The 10,715-nt window shown below is 37.2% G+C and overlaps 1 protein-coding gene across 1 annotated transcript; it reads left to right on the forward strand.

Annotated features, from left to right (window-relative positions):
* Nucleotides 1-457: 457 nt before the first annotated feature.
* LOC148779419 (putative aspartyl protease At4g16563) lies at nt 458-1,329 on the forward strand (the record flags this gene model as incomplete). The annotated part of the gene is made up of 2 exons (XM_088854230.1): nt 458-581; nt 686-1,329. Coding segments are annotated over 2 exons (768 nt in total), but the record flags the coding sequence as incomplete, so codon positions are not given.
* Between the last annotated feature and the right edge of the window lie 9,386 nt (nt 1,330-10,715).

The raw sequence follows: 10,715 nt of genomic DNA on the forward strand, positions 1-10,715 counted from the left end.
TTTTATCTGAGAATAAGTCTCATGATTAAATGATGCGTAAATTTAAAGTTATGTCCATTGAAATGTACCATACTCATCCTGAAAAACCAGAAAAACATTATTTCCTATATTCAATGTGTGAGAAGGGCATTGATACTTTATATTTTTTTAATCCCACTATGAAGTACAAGTTGTTAAAAGTGCTTGTGAGTTCTTAGGGTATTTTAAATCAGTGAGAGAGTTATATAAACCCCACCGAATCGTGAGTGTTAAGTTTTAATACCCGATACCCGAGTCTTGGTTTAGATTCGGACTAGTCTAGGATATTGTGTGATGAACTTGACAACAAGACTAAAGACACATATGGATGGATGAGACAATGATCATAGTTACAAAAGAGAAATAAAAGGTGAAACCAAATCACAGATCGAAGACAAAGATATTGGCACATTATGATTTTGTCGCTTTAAAACCATAACATCCTGTAAGCTATGATGGGTACACTATCACTCTCAATTTTGGAACACCTCCTCAACCTCTTTCTTTCATCATGGACATAGGTAGTAACCTTGTTTGGTTTCCATGTACCTCAAAATACATATGTGCTATGTGTCCAATTCCAATGATCATTACTTTCTACTATCTACCTCTGCTAAATTAGTGGGTTGTCTAAATCCAAAGTGTAAATGGATAATTGAATCTTAAGGCTCAAGTTCTCTTTGTAAATCCCATGTTTGCTCACCTTACATCGTACAATATGGATTTGGTTCAACCTCTGGTCTTCTCCTTTATGAGACTCTAAATTTAGTAAGGTGCTCTAAATTTAAGGACTTTGTAGTGGGCTGCTCTCTAATTTCTAGTAGGCAGCCCTTAGGTATTGCTGGGATCGGAAGGTGTAATCTCTCTCTACCAGACCAGCTAAATTTGGGGAAATTCTCTTATTGTTTGGTTTCACATAGGTTTGATTACACAAAAAAGAGCCATCCAATGCAACTTGATGCCTTGGTTGATGAGAGCAACCTTGAATTCACATCTTTTTTGAAGAACCCAATATCAGAAAACATGCCTTTTCAGTTTTATTATTACTTGGGGCTTAGAAAGATAACAGTAGGTGGAAAGAAGGTGAAAATTCCTTATGAATTGTTAAAGCTTAAGCCCTCTGGTAATGGCGGTTGTATCATAGAGTTCGGTACTACCTTCATTTTTATGGAGAAAGAAATCTTTGATAGAGTTGCAGAGAAGTTTGAGGCACAAGTTAGATTAAAGAGAGAGAAAGGAATTGAGGAGAGGGGTGGTCTGAGGCCTTGCTATGATGTTGCAAAGGAATGTGAGAAATTGACCTTACCATAGCAAAGGTTTCATTTCAAAGGTGGTGGAACTATGGATCTTCCTGTAGCTAATTACTTCTCATTTGTGAGTGAAACTCGAGCTGTTTGCCTCACAATAAAAACAAACAGGGATGGAGTTTTGAAACGGAGAAAGACGAAGGTCAGAGAGAGAGAGAGAGAGAGAGAGAAGAGAGACGCTGGGGGAGAGTTGCAAAAACCCACTTAGGTATGAGAGTGAAAAGAGTTTTGAGAAAGAGAGAGAGAGGCAGAGTTTTGAGAGAGATTGAACAGGACGTTAGGTTTTGATAAAAAAGGAGTCATTTAAAAAAGGGAAAATATCTATATAGACTATTTTCGACTTTCATTTTTCCACTGATCTAAGGTTGCAAAACCTATCTTACTACATAGAAATTCACTGATTATATTTCCTACCCTCCTAAACATATTTTATTCTCATTTTACTAATTTCTTTGAACTAAACAAATTAAAAAAATAGATTGTTTCTAAACCCCTCTGTCTCTTGACATGATTCCGTTTCTCTTTCCCCGATCACCCTCCCAATCCCCCTCTCTCGCTTACTCCCCCAACTCTTTAGAGTCAGGGAACCTAAAGCAAGGAGCTCGAATGAAAAGTTGTTCCTTGAAAGATCAAGGAACCCTAAATTTGGGCAATCAGAAAAATTGCATACACATTTTCAACCACTCTGTTTCCTATGAGGTTGAGGTCCTTGAGGGTTCCACAGTCACTGGCAAATAGCCATGAAAATATTCCTAAGCCAAAGATCTGGTTATAAGAGATGTTGAGGCTTTGAAACTTAAGGCTTGACCCACTAGAAATATGTTTCAGCCGCCAGAAAACTGAGACTGTTTCTCGAGAGGTTCAGGGCCTTGAGATTTTCACCGGAGCTGAGAAAGGAGACGGCCGGTACCTCATCGAAAAATCCATTTCCAGCAAGATCAAGCCCCGTGAGAGACTTCGAGCAAGAAGAAACCAGCTGTGACGTCACAAACCTGCTAATGTTGGCGAAGTTTAGAGAGAGAGTCTCCAGTTTCTCTAAATTCAATAGGAATGATGCGACGTTCTTGAAATCAGTGCTCAAAGCCTGGTTGTTGAGATCAATGGAGGAGACTCTCAAATCTTTGCACGCAATGCCATCAAAGTAGCAAGCGTCTTGATTTGGCCGCCAATTTTGGCGGGGATAAGGGTTTCAAACCATACCTTTGAACAAATGGAGTTGCAGAGCATCTTTAAATGAACTAGAAGAAGGTGAAGGAGAAGCCACAGATGCCTCTGGTAATGCAATGGCGGATAAGATGGCGACAATGAAGTAGAGCTCCATCATGAAGCTTGACGGCACAAGGTGGTGCATTTTCTCTACAATCTCCCGACTTCCACCATTGTTGAGCTAGAAAGAAATGGTTGTAGATAGAGAGAGAAGCTAGCTCCTCAGGACAGTCTAGAGAGAGAAAGTATTGGATTAAGCTTCTAAACACTCTTTTCGAGAGACAGAGGAGGGCGAAGAGAGTGAGTCTGAGCTCCTGAACGTGGACAATCTAGAGAGCGAAATACGTGAGGAAAGAGATTGAAACATGTGAGGAGAGAGAGAGTTAGATAAATATGTCTTTTTAAATTTGTTTGAGTTAAAAGTTGGAATAAAAATAGATAAAGTTATTTGAGCGGTTAGAAGATAGGTTTTGAAATTTTGGGTTTAGGAAGAAATGATAGTTGAAATAGAGTCTATGGAAATATTTTTCCTTTAAAAAATTGTTTATGTCAATAATATAAGGTCCAAGGAGTCTCGGGGACCAGAAGATCGAAAAGATAAAAACTGAATGCCGCTAGTAATAGTATAACACCCAATTTAATCGCCCCAAAACTATATGAAAACATGTCCCAATTGTAGTAGATCCCGAGAGGTTTCCAACGGGTCTATGAATCACCTAAATTGGACATATAAATCAAAAGAGATAGGCCAACAAACTTTGTTCAACTAAAATGACGTGGCCCACGGGCCTCCATGCGTCGCGCGACTCACTGTCAATCACGTGGCCCACGGGCTGTGCATTGCGCAATTCCATGAGGCTTGAGCACGGTGCAAATTTTTGGATTTTTCCAGAAAAATCTTTTGAGGCGGTTAATTTACCAAAATATTCAGAAAATCACCCAAAATTATTACATATCTAATCAAATTGGAACTAGAAGATTAGAAAATTATTTTCAAGCCTAACCCTATATAAATAGCCGCTCAAATTCCCGAGAAATACCCACTCAAATTCCCTAGAAAATCAATCCAAAAACTAGTCCAAAAATCAAATCCCTAGAAATATTAGGAAATTTTTAGAAAATTCTATAAAATACCTACTCAAATTCCCTAGAAAAATCAATCCAAAAAATAGTCCAAAAATCAAATCCCTAGAAATATTAGGAAATTTTTAGAAAAATCTTTTAGGAAAAGGCCTAGAAAATCCTAAAAAATGGGAAAAATTAGGAAATTCATCCAAAAATCCCTAGAAAAATAGGAAAAATCTTAAATCCCTAGAAATTTAGGGAAATGCTCTAGAAAATTAGAAAAAACTCCTTAGAAAACCTTAGGCTAGAGATCTTAAGCCCTAATCTTCTTAGAATCTCTCTAAAATGAAAATCATATGAACAAATGCTAGATCCAAAACCTTAGAGACATGCTTTAAGAAAGCAAGAGAAGTCATCCAAAGGTGTAAATCAATCCATGGACCTGATACGGGTCCCAACTCTAGGTTCGCAGGTACAAATCTCTCTCTCTCTCTCTCTCTCTCTCTCTCTCTCTCTTTCTCTCTCTCTCTTTCATTTATTTTTATTTTTACTTATTTATTTAGTTTTTTGTTTTTTTTTTAATTTTCTAGTTATTTTTTTATTTCTTCGATTTAGTCAAATTTTAGAAGCTTTTAATGTTGATTATACGGATCCTAGAGCTGGCGTTGCTAGTAGACTTCGAAGCCAGATCAACGAGATTTGCGGTGCTTCCCAATCTATAATTTGAGTGACCCTACTCTCTCTACGGACTTTAAAATTAATTTTTTTTTCATGAATTTCAGTTGATTTCTCATAAAAGATCGACACAAATTCACATGTAAACAATTTAGCGCCCACCATGGGGCCCTCAAGGTTCCGATCCGTATGTTTAGATCATAAAAACCTTCATGTAAATTTCTAGTAGTATTTTTCAGAAATATAGAAAATTACAGAAGCTGGAAAACACCAAAAAAGACCCAAATTTTAGTCTGGGGTCTTCTGGATAACGCGACTCAGTCCAAGTCACAAAAGTTGAGAATATGACACAAAGGGACCAAATTATCAACCCTCTGGAAAAAATATCATATGAGCATGAGCACACTCAAAAACCCTGTGGATAGGGAATTTCATAAACAAAATGCCAATGATTACCTTAGCACAAGGACCACGATCCAGGAGAGAATGAAAGAGCAAAATTATGCAAAAGAAGTTCCAATTGAAGTGGAAGGAACAAACTTGACGAAGGCTCAAGACACCCCTATCCTAGATAGCAAGACAGGGGTAGATGACCCAAATCTTTAGGCTATAGATTTTCAAATTCAAATTGAGGAGATTACCTGCAGCCAGAATTTTAAAACTCAAGAAAATGAGGAAAATACAAGCAAAATATCGATTCCGATTTAAGAAACGAGCCCACAAAAAGTTCATGACATCCCTATGATACATGTCACCACAAAAGAAAATGACATAATTAATCTCATCTTTCAAGTAAGTGCAGTGGGTGACCCACAGGAGCTCAAGTCATCAATGAGCTCAACCGAGATCCTGAAGCTAGGGAATCCGAAAACTACACTTGTGAGGAATGTCTTAATCTTGGTAATGCAATCCACAAAGAAACAAAGGGGTCATGCTTAGAGGATTCAGTTGAACTATCCCCTAATGTGAACCAAAAAGAAGATCCATCCCCTAATGTGAACCCAAAAGAAGATCCATCCCCTTAAAAATGGATGAAAGAACTTGAACATCTTGAAATCTTAAGGGGCCCACCTGGGTCACCTTCACTTGACTTCTTGGTAGACCAACCTATTTGGAATGAAGAGCTGAGCCTAGATCACTCAATTACACTAGTCTTCTAGCGATCAACATCAAGAAGCAATGGATCCAAATTTGATCATTCCTGAAGATTCAACACCTCTGCAAGAGTTAAAATAAATTGAGCCCATAGAAGTTCTAAGGGGACTACCTGATCCACATTCACAGGGTTTCGGAATAACCCACCTATCTGAGATGAAGAACCAAAAATTGAAGATCAAATCACGTTATTCCCTCAAGGGAAATGATCTCAAGAAGAAGACTCTACAAGGGAAGCCTTGTCAAACCACTTGATAAGGGTACCCTCACTTGATAATGAAAATAAAGCAGGGGCAAACGGTGAGGCCCACGCCTTATCCCACGACTCCCAACATGCCTTGAGGTGATGTACTCCCTAAGAGCAATATGAAGTTGCAACTTAAAAAGACTACCCGAAAGGCGTGGGGTGATCACTTACTCCTCCCTTTCAAATTAGCGAAGTGGGGCATCCATGCTCTGCTTAGGCTTCCTACTCTATGGTATTGACAACCTAATAATAATAATAATAATAATAATAATAATAATAATAATAATAATAATAATAATAATAATAATAATAGTAATAATAATAATAATAATAATAACAACAACAATAACAACAATAACAACAATAATAACAATAACAATAATAATAACAATAACAACAATAGCAACAATAACAACCATAACAACAATAACAATAATAATAATAATAATAATAATAATAATAATAACAATAATAATAATAATAATAATAATAATAATAATAATAATAATAGTAATAATAATAATAATAATAATAATAATAATAATAATAATAGTAATAATAATAATAATAATAATAATAATAATAATAATAATAATAATAATAATAATAATAATAATAATAATAATAATAATAATAATAATAATAATAATAATAAATGAGCTTAGCCAATCCAATAAGAGATTGAAGGACTAAGAAGCTGAGAGTGACTCTAAATATGAAGATCAAGGCTCGAGTGAAGCAATCCAAGAAGGAAAGACTCTATAAAAATTCGACAACCGCTATCAATGAAATATCAGATACCAACTAGGGGCAAGGAAAATCGAAGGATAACCAAGATTAGGATCTCCGTACCACCGGAAGAAGGAAGAATGATCGAGTTCTTATCTATTTTTTAGGACGAAGTGCCACAAGAAGGAAACAATGCCACTGAATCTTCTCATTCTCCTCCTCTTTTTGTCATCTTCTTCAAAAGGAAAAATAAATAAAAATTCTGTTAAGATGAAAAATCAAAAGGAATCTCGAACATTGGAAAAAAAGCTACCGAGCCGAACACTCGAAGGTACCCTACGGGCAAAAAAAAATTCCTAAAAAAAACCCGAGCGTTGCAAAAAGGCCACCGGGCTGAATACCCAAAAGGGTCCCTTGGGACGATAGAAAATAAAACTTCTCTATCTTCTCGTCTCTTTTCCAAAATCTCTAGAAATTCTTCTCTTCTCAAGTTAAAATGGCATCAGAAAGCTAAGTAAATTGAAGGCATCAGTCCAAGTAAACTTGAAGAGGCTCGACAATCTAAACTTCAAAGAAGTGGTAGTGGAAGAACAAAATTGGAAGTCCAAGGATATTCTGAGTACTCTGGGGCAACATCTCATACTTTCCAAGACTCTAATTTGCTCGGAAAATAAGAAAATTCTCACTTGAATTGTGACATAAGAGCCAACATTGGACGATAATGAAGTACTTGGTGATTCATCATCCTGAAAGTCTCAAGTAGAGGATCAAAAAGCTCATGTCAAAAAAAAAAAAAAAAAAAAAAAAAAAAAAAAAAAAAAAAATATATATATATATATATATATATATATATATATATATATATATATATATATATATAGAAAAAGAAAAAAAAAAGAAAAAAAAAAAGAAAAAAGATGAGCTCTATGGTAACATGAGCCTAAACTGCTTACCAATCTTGTTTTTCAAAATTTCTCATCCATCTTCAAACTTTCCCTTACGTGTTTCGTGAGTTTTCAAAGACCTTAATTTCTTTGGTTAAACCGTAGCTCGAAACTCTGTTCCTGTTTCAAAATTCAATCTATCTGCAAAACCTTTTAAAATATTTTTAAAAACGGAGGAGTTTCATGGAGGCTTGGATATGATGTGTTCGCCGTCAATAAATCTTGCATTATCATGCTTGCAAACCCTTAGGAAAGTAGAAACCAACCCATAGGTTCCCAAACCAAAAAGCCTCCACCTGTGGACCCCAAGAATCAAAATCGAATGCGAACAAGAAGTTCAATTAGCAAAAAATTCATCATTCCATCATTTCTTCTAAATCCAATTCCCATGTGATTGGAGAACCAGACCCCAAGAAAAAGACCTAGTGTCGAAGATGACTACACTGGCAACTTCCCAGGTAGCATTGGAGTGACTAAAACAATGAGTGTCACCGGCTCAAAGATATCACAGTTCTTGTTGACTTTCAGTTCAGTCCCAATTGTCAAAGACCTCTCAACTGTACTAACTCAAAGATAACAATGTCAGTTCGATGTCTTATAGATAAAAAGCATCCATTGGCGTACTGCCTACCCAAAAGGTACTGGCCATTAAAAAGGAATGATCCCTAGAAAAAATATTTCCTACCCACCGTGTCTCAAGTATCTACTTCTTTTTCATTCACATGGTTCCCTAGGTGAACGCCAAAGAGAAGCAATCGTAGACAAACCCCACGAAATTCTGGCTAAGGGAACTCTTAAAAACCTCAATTTTGAGCCCGAATGACCACAAAAACCTTAGTAAACCATAGGCAACCTAAACCCAATATAATTGTCCAAAACTACTCCAAACTTATTCCAGCTTGAAGTAGAGCCCGAGAACTTTCCAACGGTCCAAAAATCGCTAGAATTGGAGCCACGAATAAAAGGATCTAACAAATAACAATTTAGTCCCTCTGAGAGCCAAGTATCGATCACGGGCTGGGCCTTGACGCAACTTAGTAGGCCCATACGCGGTTGATGATGCAGTGAAGGCATTTTATTATGCATTAAATGTGTTTTTCTTTTAATTAGATAAGGCTAAAAATTTAAAACAAATCCAAAAAAATCAAGAAAAAACACCAATTGAATTCTATAAATGACCCCCTCCAAAACCCCAAAATGAAAAAAAAATAAAAAAAAAAAAAAATTCAAGAAATCCGTAGAAATTCTCTAAAGTAGAAAAACAGCCCAAAAAAACCCAAAAATAAGAAAAACCCTTAGAAAATTCCTGAAAAATCTCAAAAAATCACATAAAAACCTAGAATTCATATTCAAACTTTAGAAATTCCAAAGTTGAAGATCCCAAAACCCTTAGAAAACTGAAGACATTCTTCTCCAATCTCAAGAAATCCCAAGAAAAGCCTCAGTAGCCCTACCGAAAATTGTCAGCTTTTCTCCCTACCTTAAGAACCCTAGATCTAGGTCAAAGAACCTTATATCTATCAATTCCACTAAGCAAAGGCATCCAAAAAAGGAGATGGTGGAGCAAATCGGAAGAACGGCCTGATCCAAGCTCGAAACTCCGGGTTCGAGTCCTTAGAGGTAAGTATCTCCGTATTTGCTTACTTTAGTTTGTTTTTCTTTATTTAATTATCTGTTTTAATTTATTTTTTCTGATAATTAATTTATTATTAGATTTAATTAAATTTAGAAGCTTTTTTTATATTAAAATATGGATTTGGAGTTGGCATTGCTAATGGACTCGAAAAAAGACTGGATTTGTATAGATCTGAGATTTTTTTGAGCACACAATTCAACTGACCCCACTCTCTCTACCTTTTCAAGTAGATCTCATTCTAGAAATCGGCGCAGATCGAAGAGTAAACACCACCACTTGTGTGTTGATCCACTGCACATTCATCACATACATTCATGCTTATCCAATGAAGTGTATAAATGGTTTTCTAAAACCCCCTATACTGACATTGAAGTTGTGTAGGCACTTAGTTTTGTGGCAGGACAGTTGGGAGTTCGATAGCATGAAGCGAGCACCCCTCCACACAATTCATGATCCCGAAACAAACCCTCTATAGTAAAGCTCAGACTTCGCAGTTGAACTGTAGATGAGCCTTACGTGGGTACCCAGTCAAACCTAGTCAAGCTTTTAGCTTTTTCTTTAGTTAGGAACGCATGACCAAACTTAGCCTACTAACCTACCCATAGGTCACTAGATAAAATTGTCTTCAGACCATTTTTGTGTGCCTTGATTTGCCTTAGCTTCAAGTCTAGGACTAAGCTAAGTTTGAGTTTAGGTCTAGTATGACCCAAGTTTAGGTTTAGCCTAGTCTAAGTCTTGATCCATCCAGGTTCGAGTCTAGGTCTACCTAGGTTTGAGTCAAAGTCTAAGTCTAGGTCTTGCTAGGTTCAAGCTGGGCTTGTTAGATTTAAGTCCATATTGGTTCAAGTCTAAGCTTGATTAGGTCCAAATCTTGGTCTAAGTCTAGGCCTTTAATCCTAGGTATGAATGTAGGTCATAAGCCCAAGTCTAAAAAGTATGAACCTGGGCCCACACCTAGGTCCACATTTAAGGCTCAAGCCGAGTCCAGAGTGCTGGCGCAGGCCTACTCTAGGTCAAGTTCTAGACCCATCTTAGTGTCCAACTATAGGTCCAGGTTCAATCTAAGTCGAGGTCTAGTCTAAGTTATGTCACACCTTTAGTCTCAAAATCATGGCTCAGAACTAGACCAAGATGCGGTCGAACCCTTTTGCCCAGTCTAGGTCTAGGGAGCTAAGTGAGCTTCTAAGGCATTACCAAGGTGCACCCTCAACCTATAGGACCCATGTTAGTGAGTTTATCCGCAACCCACATGGAACCACAACTAGTCGTACAGGTATCCAGGTACATAGCAACCCAAATGATGAACTCATCAAGTAGGCTATCATGCTAGACTTAGAATATTGTCGAAGAAAAAATCAACACGACGAAGGCCAGTCAAAGATGTAAAACCCTGAAAGCCTTAGGTCAGTCGACTCGAACTGGGTTAGTCTTGGTGCTTAGTCATCTCCCAAACCTAGTTACCAGTTGGTCAATGGTCAATCCTCTCAAGGTAAGAATCAACGCCAGTATGGTTAGGGCCCATCCAAGACCCAATCTAAAGGCTCCAAGAGCCAAAGCTCGAGCTGCCATGGCTTGTCCTATGAGGGCATGCACCTCGAGTTCCCTAGGCGTGATAACGAACACAATTTCAAGTATTATGAGTCCCTCTCAATTGAGTATCTTCGATATATACCTGCCGTCAGGTCCTTTTTATGGAGCACTGGCCTTACCGAATGTTGTGACCCATCTTTGGC

This window comes from Amborella trichopoda, chromosome 12 (assembly GCF_054954075.1).
Source record: "Amborella trichopoda isolate Santa Cruz 75 chromosome 12, AtrichopodaSantaCruz75HAP2 v2.0, whole genome shotgun sequence".
Taxonomy (NCBI): Eukaryota; Viridiplantae; Streptophyta; class Magnoliopsida; order Amborellales; family Amborellaceae; genus Amborella; species Amborella trichopoda.